Source organism: Grus americana, chromosome 3 (assembly GCF_028858705.1).
Source record: "Grus americana isolate bGruAme1 chromosome 3, bGruAme1.mat, whole genome shotgun sequence".
Classification (NCBI taxonomy): Eukaryota; Metazoa; Chordata; class Aves; order Gruiformes; family Gruidae; genus Grus; species Grus americana.
This window is the reverse complement of record NC_072854.1, coordinates 74,900,659-74,923,084: the sequence shown is the minus strand read 5'-3', so window position 1 is coordinate 74,923,084 and position 22,426 is coordinate 74,900,659. Positions and strand designations below refer to the sequence as shown.

Sequence of the window (22,426 nt, the reverse complement as noted above, 5' to 3'; positions counted from 1 at the left end):
ACTACTTTTATGTCAGGTATTCGCACATCTTTCTCTGAATAGCTACCAAATGCAACAGCAGATGACAATAAAAACTTAACTCAAACACAGTTTTCCTCCTGGAAATAGAAACCTATCAATAATTCTAAGAAACTTGCAATGGAATTCAGTATCACTGATTTTACATTTATCTACTCAAACACTATTGTCAGATAGAGGTACCTCACCCTCACCACCGGTTACTAATTTGTGAGGTTACCAGCATCAGACAAAACACAAGACACAAAGTCCAGCTGAACACAGCAGCTTGAATTCCATGTCACAGCTGGCACTGTCACAAGGAGGCAACAGCCCAAAAAGCTTGGACAGGCAAGCAGTGGGAAGGTGCATTCCGCATTGGCAGGAAAGAAGGAGGAAGATGAAGGAGGTTGGCAGAGATGAAACACACACACCCCCCCCCAGACTCTGAGGCAGATTAGAAATGCATCAACTTTTAACAGCACTTCCATGTTAAAGATTTTTATGACCCTGCAAAATAAATGAAAACCATGGCACATTTAAAGATCACTTTCTGAATTTACCCTCTAGCTACCAGGAGGTCCTCTAAACCCCTTCAGTTTGTATTTTTAACGTGCTTTTCTTTGTCAATATTAATCTTCAGATTCTCCACTCTACCAAAACACATTGAAAGAAAGGTAAGTTAAAAATATGATTCATTATTAGACTTCCAAAATTCCTAATACTTGAATATTCATCATTCTTAAAAAAGCCCAGGCACGATAATCTACAAATTGTTTCAAAATCCTCTCATTCAATCAAATAAACAGGTGTCAATGATTCAAATATACCTGACAACTCTACAATGAGTATCAATGTTATAATTGTACGAGTTCGACTACTAATTTTATTGCAGTTTTGTAATATAGACTTAAATTAGTTTGTAAAACAAGTTCAGCTGTACTAACAAATTTTGAGTTACAATTACCCTTAGGGCTACATGGGGCAGGCAGCTTTCATGACTAAGCAGTGATCAGCTGTTGAGAGGGGGCACATGGTTAGGCCCGAGATCTTAAACAGCTCATTATTAAAAAAAAAAAAAAAATTACAAAATTAACTTGAAGGACTTGATGGTGGTAAAAAAGTGGAGCGGACAAAGGTTCCCCTTCAAGTATGAAGTTGCAGAAGCTTCATACTAAAAAGCAGATAGGGCACTGTTGTTTTGTTTTTGTTTTTTTTACATAGCCCAAGAAGCTAACACTTCAATAAGTAAGCAAGCATCATTGAACTGACATTCTATACCCTCTGAGTCAGAAAAAACAGGCAGGAGACACACATATGACCTAGGAGCAACTCTGAAATGTGTTTAGCTTAGAAAATACGAATCCCATGGGTCTTGGGCTACAGGAGAAATGATTCAGAAACTAGTTTACACAGATTATTGCATTGATTTATTTTTTGATACTAAATGCAACTTATAAAAAACTTGGTGTGACAGAAATTAAACAAACATTGGAGATGCAAGTAAGCAAGCCTCTAATACCCAAAATTCTTTCAGTTGCCTAAATAAAGATACATTAAATCTGTGTTATATGTAAACATCTGAAAAGTTATTTCAAATTTTCTTTTTAAACTGATCAGTTACATCAAACTAACCCCTGAATGAATTATCTTACTGAAGTAAAACCAATTCAATCTCAGTAACAGCATATGCAGACACATTCAATGTCAATCAACTAGTCCACTTTGAAGTTGCTGGGTTTGTGGTGGGTTTTTGTTGTGGTTTTTGTTTGTTTTGTGGTGGGGTTTTTGTTACAATACAGAATAAATTTTCTGAGATTGTACATAGGCAAAGTTAAACAAAATTAACTATGAACTTTCCAGAAAAGATATTTTATACAATACAACACTATCCAATTGATTAAAAAAAATAACTAAGATATACTCACAGCAACCAAGAACAGGATATTATTATTCCAGAAGTAAGAACCATTCCCCTCACAGGTAGAAAGTGAGAGACCTTGTTCCAAAACCTCAAAATCTATTAGTAAGCATAACTAAGTTCCCTGTTTCTCATAAAGGTATCAATCCTCAATATGTGCTCAGCACCAAAGGGCTACCACACATCATAGTTCTTTAGTATCACAATTTTTCTGTTCAGAAACTAACCTTTTTTTTGTAACACACAGATATAAGAAAATCACAGAAAGCAAGGAAAGCTGTTACATAACTACCATACACCGAACTAAGTAAGGTTCATATTGCATGAGAAGAGTTTAATTTAGCCAAAAGGCATGATTAAAAGCCAGTAAAAGAAGCTTAATAATTCCAATGCCTACACAGCTAACTGGCAAGTATAACAAGATTTCTCTTCAATTTAGTTTGAGGAAGAGGTCTTTTGGCTAATGCCCTCTTCACAGTGACATTATTCAGAGGCTCTATGAAATGGAAGGGAATGAAAAGCTTTGGAAGATGTGTGCATGGGCTCTTCTCTTATTATGAACTTGCACTCCACAACTCTATGCAACTGAAGAATAGACTGTATTCCCTTATTCACACTAAACCATTTATCTTCTCTTCTATGCTTTACCTTGAAAACGTAATCCTTGCAAGTAAATGCACTCTGTGATAACATTTCCTTTTTCATATGAAGCCATTTAAAAAATTGCTTCCAAAATATTAACTGGCAGTAGTTAAGCTGTCATAACAACTCTGGCAAACAGCCTTGTCTGACATAGGTGGTTGTTGGGGTTTTTTCTTTAGAAAAAACAAAACAAACAAACCAACCCAAAAAAACAACCTAGATACACTGTGTATGAAAATACTGAATGTACAATCTTAATAAATGGCTTTTTGCACCCATCACAAGCTCAGCAAAACCACTAAAAATGCACATTTTTTCTTGTTTTCCTGGAAAGGCAGCTTGAAAAGATGTCGCTACTGCATGTTTTTTAAAACTATCATTTCAACAAGCAATTACCATATTCTGCATCTGCTCAAAATTAAAGAAAGAAAAGCTTAAAATTCATACTTTAACATAAAAATGTTTTATTCAGTATTAGATATCATTACTTAGTAACATTAGGAAAAAACATGTATCAAGTATCTTTTGTTTTTTCCCAGTTATGCCTTTATGACTAAAGTGTCAACAGAAGAAAACAGTGGTAACTACAATTTAATTGCTTCAGTGACAACAAAGAGTAATCACTGAAAACTCTATTCTTCTATAAAACAGACTGTGAAATGCTTCAGAACATCAAACTGGGGCAGAAAAGCAATTACATCGTTACTAGGGACCGCAGAAAAAAATTGAATGGAAAATACCTCTGAAGGTCATTTTATCCAACCTCCTGCTCAAAGCAGGGTTTATTTCAAAACTAGTTTAGCCTGCACATGATCTTAGCCAGTTGTGGTTTGGAAATCTCCAACGATGGAGATTCAACAACCCAACAATCCCTCTGGCAAACAGTTCACTGTTTGACCACTCTCATGGTAAATTTTTTCTTCTAATACCCGAAAGAGTCTTGCCTTCTTACAAGCTATGACAGCTGTCTCCTGCCTTTCACTGCAACTAGTATCTGGCTCCATCTTCTGTATACCTTTTCTGTCAGGTAATGAAGGGCTACTACTATGACTCTATGGTCACTTTAGGACAAAAAGGAAAACACCACACCTACCTTTCAAAGTGGAGCGGCTAGCAGGTCTCCCAACGTTATTTTTCTGATGCTTTGTTGACATACGCTTCATCTGGCGAGGTGTACTAGGAGGAGAAGTTCCATAGAAGGTGTCAGCACTTGCTTCATCTGATAATTCCTCAGGGTCAGATTCAGAGATCTTACAAGTAGCATCTTCTGATTTGCACTCTTTCCTGTAGAGAACAAGTTTAAAACCGTGATGTTAAAGAACTTTTACTTACAATACCTGTTTAGAAAGCTAATCCATTGATAAATCCCAACAACAGCCAACCTTCTATATTTTCCTTCCACAGCCATGTATATTTATCCCAAGCTTTTTCACACCCATAAGGGCACCTTTCCAATCAAGCAAAGTACAGGCAACATACAACAAAGAGAATGTATAGCCAGAGTGCCCCTAGGAGAACACAGTATAAACATACATGCATATGTAATCTAATTGTTTCTGAGAAAATTTGTAGCAAGCCTAAACTGAGAGGTACATGAAACAAACAAAGGTTCAAAACTCCAAACATAATGCAAGACAGTCAATCTAATCAGCAGCAGAGACAACAGCAGAAGTCTTCCTTTCCATCCTCTGCCCACTAACTTGTGCATACCATGAAGGCAACTAAGTTCACTGAAAAGCTTTCCACCCTTCACAACACTTATCTAGCATAGGAGACCTGAATGTATTATATGTATTGTCCACTGATTTTAATATTAAGTAGGTTTAACCTCAGAATTATTTTTTTTGGTAGCAAAAAAATAACAAGGTTTCCATAGTAACTTTTTAATTAGCCTCAATTACTTTGGCACTGTGCAAAAAAAACTGGTAAAACTTACAAAGAAGTCAGAGCTCATGCAAACACAAAATTAAGATAATGTATATGTTTTTCAAAGCACAAATCCAGCTTAACCACTGGATGCTGTATCCCTGAATTCAACAGAAAGCATGTATCTTTGCAGGATTAGTATTATGTCAATCCAGAGTCCAGTACAATAGCTTTCCAACCCCAAGTAGGACCTTTCACTGCTACTGCATCTAGCAGTATCTGCAAACATTGTAGACTAGCATTACATACAGTGTTACAAAACATTTTATTATTTAAAAACTGCTGATTTGTCTTTATAATTTTCCAAAACTCTAAACCATTTTGATGTAAATTGTTCAAAGATAAAACTATAGAGTAACATTTTTTTCCTTCAGTGAGGAACAGGTCTTTAAAAAAAAAAAAAACCCCAACCAAACACAACAACAAACCCAATAACAACAACAAAATCCAACAAAACAACAACTGCATGATATCACACACTTAACCCTAGCAATGGCACAATTCCATTGCAGAACAAGACAATCAAAGTCCAGACTGCTATGATTTCAGTGTCCCCTTCTCCCCAGCCGAAAACTCCTATAGCCTTTTATTTGAGTCAACTCTGGCACTCATATGATTGCCCACTAAGCCAACAGCAAAAGCTGATCTATTTGTAAACTCACTTGGGAGAAAAAAAAAAAAAAAGGAAAAAAAAAAAGCTATTGGTTTTCATATGTAAACTCTGGGCAAGCTCAAAGACAACTTCCAGTGCCAGCTTCCTCTTGTAAGAGATCCAATGTAAAACAACCACGATGGGGGGCATGCATGCACTCTTATATTAGGACTTGCTTTAAAAATAAAATATGACAAATACAATACACGAGTAATCACGTGTCGTGGTTTAACCCAGACGGCAGCTAAAACAACCACACAGCCATTCACTCACTCCCCACACCACCAGTGGGATGGGGGAGAGAATCGAAAGGAAAGTAAAACTTGTGGGTTGAGATAAAGATAGTTTAATAGGACAGAAAAGGAAGATAATGATGATGATGATGATAATAACAACAACAACAATAACAACAGAATACACAAAACAAGTGATGAACAGCCCCATTTCTTACCACCTGAAGCCAATGCTCAGCTAGCTTCCAAGCTGCACTGCCCACCCCCCCAGTTATATACAGAGCATGACGTCATATGGTATGGAATATCCTTTTGGCCAGTTTGGGTCAGCTGTCCTGGCTGTGTCCCCTCCCAGCTTCTTGGGCACCCTCCACCTTCTCATTGGCAGGCCAGTATGAGAAGCTGAAAAGTCCTTGACTGCTTGGCAACAACTAAAACCATCAGTGTTGTTATCAGCATTATTCTCATCCTAAATCCAAAACACAGCACCATACCAGTTGCTAAGAAGATCAACTCTACCCCTGCTGAAACCTGGACATCACATCAGATACCCTTTCCTTCCTCCTGGACACTTGCTCTATCCCACCAAATAAGATTACTTCAGTAGAGTGGCAGTTGGGCACAATACCACTAATAGCTCAATCTCTTCTGCATGATCAAGTGACACATAGCAATGAAATTACTCTCAGACTGTGAACAATCAAACTTGTGAACCACATCATTGCCCCGTCAATAACATATTATTTGAATTCTTCACAATGTTAAAAAAGCTCCACAAAATAATGAAATCCTCTGGTCAACTCAGGCTTCAGGGGAAAGTAGATGGCAGCAGGACAGGGTTTTAACCTCTCTCACTATCCCTTTATACCCATTGATGTTTATCTACCCAGAGTAAATATAGAGAAGGGAGAAAAAGGAAAGGAGGAAGAGAGGACTCCAAAGCCAAAACAAGTCCCTAATTCATTGAATCCCATGGATAGGCTGGAGCTCAAAGTGACACCAAGACCTCTGCCTTCTCCCAGCATATGGGACCCATTAACCCAGCAGAGTCCTCTCTCACCACCACCACCACCACCACTCCCCACTGGTGCCATACATGTAACTCTCTTGCTTTAACATACATCTAGGAGAAGAACATGCACCACTCCAGCTTGGAGGAAGGGAAAAAATGCAGTTTGCCTCCATCCCCCCACATATTTTATTTCTAAAGCAGGCATGCAAATAACCCCATCTTGACTCTGGTAAAAGACATGGAGGCAAAGAAACATTCAACCTAAATCAGACAGTCCAAGACTAGCATCAGTACCTGATAACTTCAATTTCAATTTCACTTGAATCTCAAATGACATTTTACTTGCTACTGTTTTTGAGGCAGACAAAGAATGTTACTCATGCTCTGGTGGAGCAAGTCTGAGTGTCTGCAGGAAGAAATATGCCAGAATATTGCCAGCCAGTAGAACAGCAGTAAGGCTAGCAAACCAGAATATCAGATACTGTATTTTTTTCTTTGCCTTTAGCTATAAACAGAAATAAATAGCTTAACATGCAGAACAGTTATGTTCTCTGCAAAGCCACGGAAGCATTTATTGTGTGAAATTACTGTTCTCACATTACAGCTTTGAGAAGGCGGCAGGCAAGTTCACCAACCATTGTAGATAAACTTTAGAGGTTACCCAAGAAAAACAACTCAGGTGGTACCGTAGCACTACCTGTAGTCTAAGGAGAGTCCTACACTGAATTTGACCCTAATGACAACCACACAGAATTGCCAGTACTTTTAGCCTAGTTTCCTTGCCTTGGGAAATCATGCTGTCTGTGTGTCTTCCAACAATCTGATTTAATTAACCACTATTGGCCAAATGTAACAAAGAAGTCTTAACTTGTTCCTACACATCTTGTGAAAACAGGTGGATAAATAACAGAAAAGGATCTTGTAAAAATGCTGAACTGGGAAAGCAGATCACAAGTTTACATCTTTTTGGACACCAGAAACATTTTATTCCTGCAAACTCTTGCGAACAGCCCCACTGCAGAAAAAACTTCAGGCGGAGCACACCCTTCTGATTTTGCCAAAGACAAATCAACCACAGGAGACTAAACCACATGAAACAAGAAGTCATTAGTTCCAGTGCTTATGGAACTATTTATTTTTTCAGTGATCTCACTGGCCTGGCAAGGCGCAGGGTGGGGTGCTGATGCTCTTGTGGGGCCTGGCAGAGCAGATCCTGCGGCACTCACATTAGGTCTCAGTTCCAAGGCAATTTTAAACTAGGACAAGTTACCTCGTTATAAAAGACCAGTGAAAACACTGTTTTCCTTCTGTTTTTAAGTGAGCAACCTATTCTAAGAGTGCAATGATCAAACCTCTTCACCAGGCTGAATGAACTGATGTTTAAAGACCATACATAAGCTTGTTCTTTCCTCAACAGTCACTACTACCTTGTTTGCTTCTTGCTATGTTTGATGAGAGTGCATGGAGTCCAAAAGCATTCAAAACACCCTCCAATCTCACATTGAATTACATACATGCCTACGCAGTGGGAATCAGTACAACTTACTTAACATTCAGACTTTTTTTTTTTTACCCTGGGTAATTTAGTAAGCTGTTCTTTAATTTGTTAAAAACCATAGCAGATTTATCACAAAGCATGCAGCACTAGTAGTCACATCACAAAACAGCAATCATGCTCCACACATGTGGCTCCACACACTCTTGTTAGCAGCTGATGAGATGATCTAAATGGAGCTAGCTCATCTGCTTAGAGGGAGGAAGACACAGGTTGCAACTCAAGTGTAAAAATTCAGCATGCTCCATTCAGGGTTTGTGTGCAAAGACTGTGTCTCAACTCAGAGCTCAAATCAATGCCAGTGAACACAAAGACTCAGTTTCACCAGTGAAAGCCTTATTGTACAATGCACTAGATATATAGGATCTGAAGTAAAACAACTACATCAGCTTAGTCGTGCTGGCACCAATTTTTCTCATCCAGATGACACAAGGCATATATGATCATCAGCAGGAACCCTCTGGTATTAAAACCAGTCATAATTTTAACAGTTTACTCACATAGCATTTGTAATGTTCGTGTTATTTACTTTTATGAACTAACCAGAGACTAATTAAATCTGCAAACCTATAAAATGCACTGCTGGCAAAGCTAAATCAGATTATAGTATTGGTTATTACACAGAATTGTTGGTTCCTAAATACTGTTGCAACCAGAGTTGGGAAACATTAATCAAAGCTAATTTCTTGTTTGCTACCAAGATCTACAGGTTTTCTCTCTCACAGCCAGTGAAAAGCATCCTAATCTTAATTAGGCATACACCCAAAAAGTGAAAGCTAGAAGTGTGACAACTGAAGTTACTATTTGCCAAGGACAGTTTAAACCCAATGCTTACGAGGAAAACTGGAAGTGCATAGTTTTCACGTCAGTCTATTATCACGCTGCTCCCAGCCTTAATTTTAATGAGAAAAATGCTTCTCATCAATTTTACCCTAGAAATATAGAAGAGACTGTAGCCAGGATGCATAAATCAGGAATACTCGGAAAGTTGCAAGAGCGGTATGGTTTTAAAAAAAAAAAAAAAAACAAACCACCCCAAACAACAAAAAAACCCCACAACACCAAACCCACAAAGAAAACGCCTTGACAACTCTGAGATGCAACAAAAAATAAATAACAAAGAATGTTTCCAACAAGTAACTACTCTATGTTACACCAGTGTGCATTTCAACCAGAATCTGAAATGACTGAATACAGAATTTCTTCAATTTGCATACACAGATGATAACAGGATTTTTTTTTTTTAAAACTAAGTCAAAGTGTTGGCAATGTATCTACAATTCCAGCTCAGTCATGAAAACTGAGATACATCATCTAGATTTTCAAAGGCCTGCAAACAAAAACAGGAGAGGGGGAAAACTGAGTTATGACATTTGAAGCAGCAGGACAGGCAGCAAAAAGTCTGGTAACCATTGCTGTTGATAAAGGTCATGAGCCTTTGGAAAAATACAGTCATTTATCATTAAAAATAAATTAACAAATGAAAAGACTACTGAAGATCACATGGGGACATGTTAAAATTAAGTAGGCTAAAGTCACACTGAGGAGTATGATTTTTAACCAGTATAAACTTTTTGCACTTTACTGAAGCATTATTCAAACTTTGTTTCAAAGTTTGTAACAGCCAATAGCAAGAGGTCCTGCTAAAAACTGTGACAGCTGTACGGGGGGAAACTTTTTTTTTAATCTTCCCTTTATATCAGCTACCCTTGATCCTCATAAGCAGGAGTTTGAATGTATTAGGCACTTACATAATTGACTCGGGTTCAGCTACTGCTTATCATCCCACACACTGTTTAAAAACTTGCTGGGTATCAGTAGAGGTCAACAGATTGGACTACAAGCACATAGCGATAAATCTGAGTTAGGCAATTACAACGCAGTAGCCAGGCTAATCACCCCCCACTACAGTTAGGAAGCTGGGCACTCCACAGGCTGCTGCCGTCAACAGCATCCTGCAGTCTCAAAGATATTACACCACACACACATCAGTAAGGCTCTTTCTCAATGCTTCCTATGGCACCCTGCCATTTCCATACACAGATCTGCAAGATCTGCACAAGATCCACCACCAAATTACCAAGTACTTGTTCTCAACACTCAGTGCCTTTGTTTTATGGGCAAAGTGTCTATTTTTCAAATATATGCTCCTTAACAGGGATTCGGCATGATAATTAAAGCATGTAGGAAGACAAATCTTCATTAGCCTGTTCTTAGTAATGTACATTGCAATTATGTTCTTGTCAGAATACTGTTTATCTTTGAAATAGAATGGTTGCAACTACATTTAGGGAGATCTACCTTAGCTTTAAAAAGATTTGATTGGCAATGCATAGAGCTTGTGTTTTCTGCTGCCTTAGCTAACTGACAAATTGCCATCATCCTGCAGTTGCTGGCAATGCTAAGAGCAAAGAGGATTTTCGGGTAACCATCTCTGCATCTGTTAAAACTGAAAACCAAAACCATATTAGAGCTGCTGATTCCAGAGTTGCGCGTGGTGTTTAGCAGCTCTAACTTCTGCGAGTACTACTGGGTTTTGTTTTATCTGCATAGCTTAAGAGAATGTGACAGTACTCCTGGACCAACAGCACCAAGAAGGAACTTCATTAATCAACGTGTAGCACTTTGGGAAAATAAGACTGACCATTAAACAACCTAATCAGGAAAACAAGTTAAGATGAAATGACCTGAAGTTCTGCTAAAGTACAGGACTGCTATCTGGTGTAAACTCATTGTGTTACATTCCAACATTATGAAAGCATCACACGCTCCTATTTTTTTAATCACCTTTTAAAAATTCCCTGTTCTGAGAGAAGGTATAAGCTTAAATAAATGGACTTAGTTCTGAAAAGTTCCTGATCTGAAAGCAGAAAGGACTATGAACCTAATTTTGCATACAGTCTTCTTTTAAAGATCTGCTACATCTGTGAAATAAGTGCTTGCAGCTATTGCATTCAAAGCAGTTATTACAAACTGCTGTAAGGGCAGCAAAAGAAACAGTAACAAAAAACCTTGAAGGAAGGACTGTAGTGCAATTCCAAGGCCTTCAGTAAAAAGCAAGGAAAAAATCTTTTTTTTTTCATTATTTTATTTTTTATTACAGAACAGCAGGAATTTGCTCACAGTTTGTACAAATAAAACTGTATTTTTTACTAAATACATCCTGTGTAAATCTGGCACAGTGTTTACAGGGGGAAAAAGATAAGACTGGTTAGCAAGATACAAAAATTCTGTGACCAGCATGGACATTTAAATGGTTTACATGTCACGTATTCTTATTGTGACTATACCTCCAGACACAGAAAAAAAAAAAAAATCTTCACACTAAAACCTAATACTGACATACAGTAATGAAGATACTTGACTCTGTATTCACATTTGAATCTCACATGCCTCAGCTCAGCATTTCTGAGCAGTCAACATTAAATCTTAGTCACCAATAACTTCTAAGTGCTACCAATGCATTAATAGGACTTACTGTTACAAACTTGGTAATATACTTGATAAGATTTTTAACAGTATAATTAAATTTTACTTGAAACTAAGGACACGTCTGGCTTTTTAATTTGTTATCCTTAAGATAATTTGGGTAAGATACAGGAAAGCACCAAGTTTGGGTTTGTTTTTTTTTTTTGAACGACAATCACTACCATGAAGATAAATTGCAGATACAGTCCTTCTTAAAGTTCTTCTAGGGTAAAAATTTTATAAGAATAGAAAAGTCTTCACATTATGAAGGGCAAGTGCAATTAGACTTGTAAAAAGCACCGTGTCTCTATTAAGGTCTTGATTAGCTTCCTCTTGAGAAAAAAAACCAAACAAAACCCACAACTTTATTACTTTTGGAAAATATCACTGCCTGGCAAATGAATACCCATGGTTTTGGGTAAGGAACTGGAAGGAGTACCTGTTACCTGCCGTCTTCCCAAATTTCAGAGAATAAGAACACACAGATCCATGCCTCAACCCACCAGTAGAACAAAAAGCACTGAAAGCAACTTTGAGCTGGAGGCGAGAGCAGTAACAAGAGCTTTGGCATTCCAAGTTTCCAGCTAACAAGGGTCTTGTAGACATTACTTTACTCTATAAAAGAGGCATCTGGAAAACTTGACAGTAAAGCCTGCCATTAAGTGTTCTTCTGCCAATCTCATAGTGGAAAAGGGGAACTTCAGAGTATCATCTCTTCTGGCATGAAGGCTGTATAAAAAAAGGCAGGGAAGAAGGACAAAATACCAACATAGTTTGCTAAAGCACTTGCTGCCCTTGCAACTCTTCCTTCAGTTGGTAAGTAAAAAGCAAGATTGCTAACTCCTTTCATTTCTCAGGACCTGTTTTTCAAGCACGCTTCTCCAACTCCATCTGTGTATCCCTATGATCACCCTTACATCTGCACTATTCTTCCTTTCTACAGGAGGTGGCTAATCCTATCTAGTTAAATGCATCCATTTCTCATCTCTTCTGAAAGCTAAAACATAAATATTTATGAGGGTCACATTCAAACTTTCATTGATTTCTCTAACCATAAAAGCAGATATTATGTAAGGCACAGCAATGTCAAGGCTAAAATAAATAGGAAATAACAAACTTGAAACCTATCTTAAAATTAGAAGAAACTTTGAAGGAGACAGAGATGCTAAAGATAATGCCTGGAAGTAATTTCAGGAAAGGAAAAATATTTTGTCGTGTTGTCCTCTTAAAACAACATCCTAAGGCAGGCTTTTCTGTATTCACTACGTATTTCAAAATAGCATTTTAAAGAAGAAATAGTACCAGCATAACAATTTCAGTTTTAAGAAATATTCAAATTAAGCTGTACATAGCTACATTATTCCTCCCAGAGGAATCAGGGAAAGGCAGACTATGTGATCAGTTGTCTCTGTCACCTAGGAACAACCAACCAGCATGCTGGAGGAAAAAAGTGGCACTTGGGGGCGAAGGGGGGAATTTACTTAGAGAGAGTAATTTTACCATCTACTGCTGATGCTAACTGAAAAAAGTACTTGCATCTTTTGGCAAGTAAGTCTGCAGATGCAAATTTTACAGAATCTAAGTTTTCATTAGAACAGCTTATAGCAGAGAAGTTTGTAAGAGCACAAAAAACATGAAGTAACATTAAAAAACTTTAAAAATCAAGTATGAAATGTAGTGAAGGTTATTAACACAATACCAAGAAACTCAGAAATTACCAAGACTGCAGTCACAGTAAGCTGACACAAAAAAGGGGAACCTGTTTCAGTGCATCTTTTGTCTCCCAGGTTGCACATCCCCTCTGCAGAGAAGCCAACAATCATGTGAACTCAGTCACCAATGTGATGGGGGAAAAAAAACCACATTTAACTTTTTGGTGCATCAGTTACCCATCAGATCAATAAGCTGAAGTGAAAACTCTACAGACATGTGACTGCTAGATCCAGAAGGAATACAGTGGAGGAGCTTGGTATCCTCTTGGGGGGAGATCAAGGAGAAGAAAGCAGCCTGCTGTTCCAACACACGGAGCGTAATGTGAAATCGTGCCCTCAGCCACTCTCTTCTGGCTGCAGCTGAAGCAATTTATAAGATGACTGTCCTTTCTGCTTTCCACTGACACTTTGCCAGAAGCCACTAGCCCTCAAGATGCACAGGTATAACTAAAAGTACCAACCCTGGTTCTTCAATGGTGACGTCGAAACAATCCAGCTTAGCTGGAATGTCTTTGTTAGCAGGATTTTTCCAACTTCAACCACTTTAGTTTTGATTAAGCAACCAAATGTACTTAATGTTACGCTAGCAAGTTTCATATGGCAGGTATTCCTAGTTGAGGGGGGAAAGAGAGAAATGTTAGGAGATGAGAAGAGTAATTTCTAGTTGAGTCAGCAGCAAAACTAATGCAATTTTTTTACTTGCAGCAATGATAAAAGCAACATACTTGGGCAGGAATATGCTTAAGGTAATATCTGTATCACTACCAAGAACTGACTGAATTATGTAATTCCAGCAGCTTATTTATAAATCAACCTACGAACAAGGGCTCATCAACATAGAAATAATCACAGAAACACTAAACCTTCATTAGTAAATAGCCTGAATGTAATAGTAGCTCTGTAGTAGCCATGCTTTGCTCACTATTTGTGCCTTGTTTATTTGTGAAGACTAAACTGTAGCATGGCTGCACAAATGCAAACACCCAATGCTGCTACGAAGCCCTGACCTACATCTTGCCACCTGCTTGCACACTACAAGTTTATGCTACAACAGCCCTGCTAACAGTTAGGCACCATGTACAGTAAATCCCAGATCACCTAAAGCCTGAGAGATGTACAAAGGAAGTATTTCTGCTGCAAGATCAACAGTGGTTTGTAGCAGGACTTCACTGTGACAGAACAACCACTATTTCTGCAGAAATCTACAAGGAAAAAAGTCATTATTAGGGAAAAGACTAACATAAAGCTTGGAGCTAAACAGTTAATCTTTAATTGATTCCAAATGACATCTTTTCCCCCCTTGGTAACTCTCAGTTAAGCTCTTTAATTAGAGCAGAAGGACCCATCACGTGTGAACACACTTCATTTCTACAGTAGACCTCAAGCACATGTCTGACTGTAGCCAGTTCCTCCCATTACAAAGGTCCTTAACAGCACTACTGTACTGACTAGCAACATTTATTTTAAGAGAGAAATTCAAACAAAATCTTCTGCTTCTCAAGATCTGGAAACTACCATGGTCAGTCTTGTAAGTTACTAATACTTTGACACTTTTCCCAAAATTCTCCTATATTCTTGGGCAGAAGCTTCTAAGTGCTTGATTATTATATTTACAACAGAAAGACACAGAGTCACAGAAAAATGTAACAAAGGCTACTGAAACAGCTGAGAGGTGTGGAAGCACCTTTTGACTGACTACAAAAATATGGTAAACTTCAAAAAGACAGAAATTGTCAAATGAGTTAAAAATAAAGTAAAATGCAAATTAGTATTCATCATATCTTTTAATTGCAAGCACAGATAAGATCTATTGAGACCTATCTAAATGATCTAAGGAAGTAATTTTTCTTCTGCAAGTTACACCAACTAGAAATAAGTATAAAAATAAATAAAATAGAGCTCTTATAATAGTTTTGGCAGTTCTTCATGTTCTCATCTCAGAAAAAAATAATAATCAGAACTTCCTGTTCTTTTTTACTAGTCAATTTGGAAACAAAGAAAGGTTAACTAATTTTCCATTTTGGTTTATTATAAATTTTCGTGCAAATCTGGATTATGACATAACAGCATTTACAGAATATGCATGTGCATTCAGCTCTAAGCTTTCTTCCCCCCATTCGCAACTAAATTATTTGATTAAAACTATGCCATATATTATTTCAGTAAGAAAGAACAGACCTATTTAATTCTAACATTGTTCTATAATGTTTAAAAAAAGTGTGAAAATGTTGATGGGTTTGTCATGTTTCCACATCCACATTTAAGCCTACCAGGTGAGGATGCAAATGGATCAAAGGTTTGAATTGTAAAAAGAGGAGCTAAGAGAGCTTCACCCAGCCCAGCTAGTATCCAGCTCTCTTCTCTTCAATGCCTCAGAACAACTAATGTCAAAATATTATTTGGTTTCAGTCACCATGCTTCATCTTTAGTGCTACTTTTTCAACCTCAACTATATCGCAACATCTTTAGGAAAAAAATATTTTTTTAAACTGAAATTTCCAATTTTTTTTTTTTATGAGAAGCTCTGAAATATGTATTCATCACTAAAGTAAAGATGGTTGAGCATTACATAGCACAGTATAAATCCAAAGGATAAGTGCTGCACTTGAGCTTTTGGCACCTGCACAAATCACATCCCTAGGTCTCAAGCTCCACACCCAAAAAATAAAGTATATTTAATTAAGAACTACTCATGAAAAATCTACACTAACAAATCTGGACGGATTTTCAGGAAAATTTAAGCCACACCAGAAAAGTTACATACTACTGGGGAAAAAGGATACTATGACAGAAAACGTTAGGCTGCTAGGCTCAACTCTAAATATATCATGTATCACAGTGATAAACTGGGAAACACATAGACCTAGGATAAAAGATAACATGATCTGTAACAGCCATTCTTCCCCCACTCTCCCGTGCACAAACTTTACTCTTCTGGCAGAAAGTTCCTTTCCCAGGTAATAAAAAGCTACCAACTGGTTTTGGTCCCAAAGCTTCAGTTCTTGTTTTAGATGAAGCATTAAAAGTTAAATATGTTTTTAGTGGAAACTAGTGTCTAAGGACCAGATGATGGACTACTAGCCTGCGATCTTTGGAAAACCCAGGCAATGCAATGGAGCTGCAGTACTCTGCACTCCTGGGAGCACCCCAAATGCTCAATGGACATGCCTATGGAGAGTTCTACAGAGCGGCTGAGAAGTAACTGAGGCACAGGTAACTGTGGCCTTGTTATCACTTACTGGATGGATGTTTCATAACTAAAATGGTAAAAACCTTTACAAATACCGCTCTTGGAGAAGCCATCAGCAAGTAAACCCGCAGCACACACAAGCCAAGGGCAGAATAAATCATACATGCATACTACATTAGGAAGCTACACACAACAGTCAATGCCATTAAATGTTACCAGAACAGAATGAATTTCCTCCTACTCCGTGACAGCCGGAGATATTCATCAGGGCAATAAAGTTATATCCTATCTTGTCTGGATGCAGAGTAAATCTGATCAAGGTTCATGGCAAGCTGATGTGATTTTTACCAGTTCCTGGACTGGACATGAGTGAACATTTGACAAGTCAGGAACACTCAAACGAGAGTGTTAAGAGCAAACATTCCAGTTTGGCTTTATGGTTGTAGTTGGCCGAAGATGAGCATGGGACGATTATCAGCTCTTTAAATGAATAAGCTTCTAAGTTGTTTTTTAAAATTCAAAAATTATTTACTTAATAGATTACAGGCTAAACGTAGCATCAATGCGTTAATATCTGAAAGCAGAAGAAAACTTAAGGAAAGTAATAGCCCTGCAAACATAAATGGCATATACTACAGCAATTCCAACCACACAACTGAAGAAATATGAGCCGAGATATCCATATCTTCCTGCGCTGACAGAGGTCAACATACTACCTGACTAGCAGTTGGCAGTATAAAAAATTGACTTCTAAAACTATTTTAGATGCGGTTTAAAATAATGGTTCATATATAATTTAAGAAGCGTAGTTGTCATGGAAGCCAAATCTTTATAAGCCTCTAAAAATCCTAATTTGCTCCCTAAAGTAAAAATTAATGTATATCCCCTATCCTTTCCTTTAAATTCAGTAGATCTGTTTTTCATCACAGCACGGTTTGCATTCCACAAGGGGCAATATCACTAGCTTACATAAGAGTAAAACCAACCTTGACACAGACAGCACTAATTAACAGACATAAAAACAACTCAAGCAGCCACACAACGCAGACTAATCCTTGCTGCTACAAATGCCAAAGACATCTCAACTAGCACTTTGTGTGTTTGCGCGTAGGTGGAGCAATCAGTCATTCATCCCAATCTTGCACATGTAAACAAGAAAATGCAATACGTGAAGAATAGAGATTACATCTTACCTCATTTAAATGCATGGAAAAAAAATAATAACAAAAAAAAAGGATGGTAAAACTCTATACACTTAAATCATTTTTTCCCAATGAAGCTATGATCCTAAGTTAATAAAATCATTTTAAACTCTTTCACTGCTGATACTCCATCAGTCATACAGACAGTTTGGCAAACAGAAAAATAGGCTGAACACAATTCATGACATGACCTCAGGCTTCCCCCAAACAACAGATGCTGCAGACTGACAGCCCAATTCATTGTCATCATAGAGCCAACAAATCTGATAGACAGACCACTGACAAATTCCCCAGCGCAGAGGAAGCCACCACATTAGTCACAATTCTGTCCCGCTTTATTCACAGCCTTGCTCCTTCCTTCACCCCTTGCACTGGATGTATGCCAGGAGAAAAGAGGGCTACAAGAAATCAAGGGACAAGTTAGAGTAGCCCTATGGCTCTTCATGCCTCTGCAGTGCCACCAAAATTGGCATCCCAACAAAGGAAATGCTTAAGGCCTCATTTTTCTCTTTAGTGGATTTTGTGCCAGAAAATTCTTGGGAAAGCCTAAAATTTGGCTTAGAAAATTTAAAGCCTATAGGCCATAATCAAGAAGCACCAAACATGTGCCCATTTTAATTAGCATTCTAAATTATCTATGTAGAAACATCTTATCTTGAAAACTTTGTTTGCTTTGTTACAAGGATGGATACTTAAATGTGAATTCTTCCCAAAACATTTTAGTAGTATCTTTCCATTTATCCATAACCACTGCAGGCTGTCCAATGTCCAAGTGCAATCCTATCTCAAAATCAACATCTGCTCATAGCTTCCCTAAGTACTTTTCAGTTTAGAGCTGCCTCCGCTCTCTCCCCACCCCAAAGGGTATGTTTTGAGAAAGAAAGGAAGACCTAGGAAAAACAGTTTGCTTTTGGAGAAGGATTCTCAATCAAATGCTTTGGACTAAGGACTGTATAATCCCGAAAAAAAGCCATGAATATATTGTATGCTTGCCTTAGATTTACAAAATGCACCACTGCATTTATATTCTGACAAGACACGGAATCCTTACACAAACAGATTTCCAACACATAAGGCAGTCCCACAACAATAAATCAATAAACTTTCTTTTTTAAAAGAAATGTAGGTGTATTGCTAATGAAGATGACTGAGTACTTCTCCAACAGAATTAAATTTAACTTAAAAGAATGCATTATACCAATGCACTTCAGTACTAGCCAGAAGATCTCTTTATCATAAGAGCACATTCACACTCTAGAAACAGGGTTAAAAGCTATCTGCCACCAAAGGGATTTCAAATTCTCAAGCCTGCACAGTCCCACCGATTTCAACAAGACTCTGACCTCACAGCTACAAGACTGAACACCTAATAACTCCAAAATTTAAATCCACTTTAATCATGTTGAAAAAGCTTCAGATACTTTACTCTTGTATTACTTTTAAGAAAAAGCAAGTACTACGCAGAGCCAGAGAAGCAGTTCTGTTCTAAAGCAGATGTGAAGTTGATACACAAAGGACACACAGAAGTGAATCACAGTGGAGTACATGCATTACCCTGCACAAATTAAGGCTACCTAATTGTTTTGAGACATCTCCTTCCCACCCACCAGCTCACTCTGAAATAACTAATTCAATTTTCATTTGCTGGGTAAAGTTGCCACCACACTATCCACACCCACATCCGACTCATTTAAACTGTCTTTTAATAAGCAGAATCCAGCAGAGGTCAGAAATGGCCCTAGACAGGAAATGCCTGTGTGTTTTCCATTCAGGCACTGCAGATTACTCTTCTACATGAAGACAGCCCAGGTCTAGGGTCATGCTGTTGTACAAACTTAATTTTAAATCATTTTCTGCTTAACCTGCACTATTACTCTTTGAAGATACCGTAAAAAGGAACTTGGAAGCTTACGAATTCTGTTGCCCTACTGGCATTTGTATTTCATAATATTTCTGTTAAACCTAATTAACTGTTATATACCTTCTGGTTTTGGCATTCTCATGATGTAAGAAAAACAAATCATTAAAATACATTAATGAAAACTCAAACCAGACATTGTTCAACTCCATAGCCTCGATCCAAACTGGAGTTTAGAGCATCACCACTTCCCTTTTATTACATCAGTATGAAAGAGTAGCTTGCAATATCCAAGAATGATCTCAGGAACGCAACAGCACAAAGCTTTCTGCACAGCACACCTGGAATACAAAGCACCCGACTATTGCCTTACAGTACTAATTGATCACACAAGCATTTTAAAAAACGTTTCCTGAATGCCTCCTAGAGAGAAGTGCATCAACAGGATGTTATTTTAAAAGGAGAAATAATTGCCAGGGAATTAATAACCTGGATTTTTGCAACACTTCTACAGCCAGTTGGAAACACTACACCATGAAGTAATATGCATCCCCATCTCTCAGCAGGGCACAGATGGAGACTTGCAAAAAGCCAGTCTGCAGCCAGCACATTCAGGAGGCAACAACGGTTGAAGAAAAAAACTTAAGGCATCATAACGCTAGCTCTCTTTGTGGAAGACATATTTTTTTAAAACTGTATCTTCTGACAAATATCCATTGCAACGTTGCCAGGAGCGATATACTCGGATCCTGCTGTTTTATCAGCACGCCAGAGAAAACCTAACTACCTGCGTTTAATCACGGCTGCTATAAACATGAGACACCCTTCCAGAGAGTGTTTTTATCGCTGCAGTTCACAAGTCAACGAGCATAGGTCACACACTTCGTCACCCTCGCAGGGGGCTGCAGCAGCTACTCCCCCCCCCGCCCCGCTCCGCACGCTCCTTAACCACCGGCTCCGGCTCGAACTGCCGCGAAAAGTTTTCCCCGAGAGCTGGCCTTGCGAGTGCCTCAGAAACACCCGTTCGCTCCTGCAGCTCAACCAGGGGAGAAGGAAACGATTTGTTTTTAATTGCAAAGCGCCCACAAAACATTGCCTTACCCACCGCAGCCACTAGAGATTTCTTATCGAAGCACTTTCTCACTCGGTGGGCGCTTTGTAAAAGCGCTGAAGCAGCAGCCGGAGCTTTTGCACCGCGAAAGGACTGGGGGGGGTGGGAAGGTTAAAAACGCACCCCCAGCAAGGCAAGGCAGCGCTCCCAACGCCGTGCCCGGCCGTGCCCCGGCGGCCGCGGGCGAGGCAGGCTGCACCCGCGCACCGCAGAAGGGGCGGCTGGCACCCACAGCCCCCGGCCCCGCGCCACAGTCTGGCAGCAGGCTGCCTGCACCGCTCTCTGCACGCAGCTCCCTGTTCGGCAGCGCTAGGTACTGACCTCCCCGGCGGCGGCGGCTCCTCCATGGCGGCGGCGGTAGACACCAGCGCGGCGACGTCTCTCATGCATGCACCGAGGCCGGCATGGCGGCGGATCCCAGTGCGCGGCCCGGCCTGGCCCGCTGCGGTGCAGGGGGTGCAGCGAGGAGGAGGAGGGGAGAGGGAGGGGGGGTCTCTACCCAGCTGCAGGAACCCCGCCGCGCAGAGCCGCCCGCGTGGCCGCCATCTTGAAAACAGCCTCCGAGGGCAGAGAAGCCGGGAGCATCGCTACGGCGCGCGAGGAGGGACCGGCCGAGCCAGAGGCGCTCGCTGCGCCGCGGCCGGGCAGGGGGCGGGGAGCGGCTCGAGGCGTGGGCTCCCCCCGCGCGTTGCCCCGCTGAGGGGGCGCCCGCTTCTCACGCGGACGGGGCGCGCTGCGAAACGGCGGCGTTTCCCTCTCGGGACGCGGGGGGGGAGTTCCCCTGCGGTTCTCCGGGAGGGGACGGTACGCGGGAGGGACCGCGTTTGTTTCGGCGCCAGGCGGTGATGGAGGCGCGGCGGGAGCTGCCGCCCCGCCAGCTGGCGCCTGGCTCCCTACCCACCCGTGACAGAGCTGTTAGCCGTTATCGACTGCCATTCGCCACGGGTGCCGGGGTCTCCAAACTTGCAAGTTTCCACAAGGTTAGCAGCCAGGGATAGGAGCAAACTCTAATTCCTGAGAGGAAGACGGTTTACCTCAGCAGGTACCGGCTCCCGGCAGCCTTCTTGGGTGATGGCCAACGCGGGCCGAGGCTGGAGCTGCCCAGCCTTCTCCAAGTCGTTGGAAGACACGAGAGACCCGCAAAGTCCCCTTGAAGGGGCACGTGGAAGAACGAGCAGGGGTGCTCATTGCTTTGCAGGGGAAACCAAAATAAGCAGGCATCGTTTATTCTGCTGCTTATGGAGCAACTCGTTGTTTTTATAAACCTGGTCTTCCGAAAGCCTCCAGCAGCATTGGTTATCGGCCTTGAACAGAGAACTGGGACCATGTTATCCATTTGGAAATACAGGGAGGAAAAATGTAATTTCCTGAACTATAGCTTGGCTGGAATACCAACGTTAACGCCCTACAAAGGCAGAAAAGTGCCATGAGTTATTTAATTCTAACAATTGGTAAGAGAGCGCCTCATCTTTTGTTTTATAGGACTGGAAGCAGAGCAGCAAACCTTAGCATCAGTATTGTGTATACAAACAGTATATGTTATTTCTGAAGAGTGAAATTTTACCTTGGACTGGAATCAATGCTAGATTCTGCTTTATGCACAGTTCCTTCATTAAATTAACTGTACAAGAAACTTACACAGATTTCTAGCCTGATACTAAAATTCAGTTGTAAGGTCTCTGTTGATGCTGTAAAGTTGTCCATGTATCTATGCAAGTTTCAGAAAAGAATAGTCTGCAAATTGATTTTAACAGGCCCTTTAAAATAAGAGATTTTTGTTTAAAGCTGAAATGCAGAACATATTTCTACTATACGGATGAATAAGGTGCAGGAAGCCAGCTCCTTGTTTTCTATAGGTCAAGAAAAATACCTGGATCATCATGACCCTGATGATCATGATATTTAAACATCAAGACAGTCAGTGTTTATGTGCAGAATTGTTACTTA

At 39.7% G+C, this 22,426-nt stretch overlaps 1 protein-coding gene across 3 annotated transcripts in view; it reads right to left on the bottom strand.

Moving 5' to 3' along the window:
• The window catches only part of MAP3K4 (mitogen-activated protein kinase kinase kinase 4), a 71,577-nt gene extending 49,539 nt beyond the window's left edge, over window positions 1-22,038 (bottom strand). For 2 of the 3 annotated variants that reach the window (XM_054821505.1, XM_054821504.1), the window contains exons 1-2: window positions 21,514-22,038; window positions 3,654-3,844 (exon numbers count right to left, since the gene is read on the bottom strand). In XM_054821505.1, coding sequence (XP_054677480.1) covers window positions 3,654-3,844; window positions 21,514-21,815 — 493 coding nt within the window. In that variant the 5' untranslated portion in view covers window positions 21,816-22,038. Of the gene's footprint in view, window positions 1-3,653; window positions 3,845-20,800; window positions 21,463-21,513 lie in introns of those variants that run through there. The other variant, XM_054821506.1, reaches the window with a different exon arrangement.
• Between the last annotated feature and the right edge of the window lie 388 nt (window positions 22,039-22,426).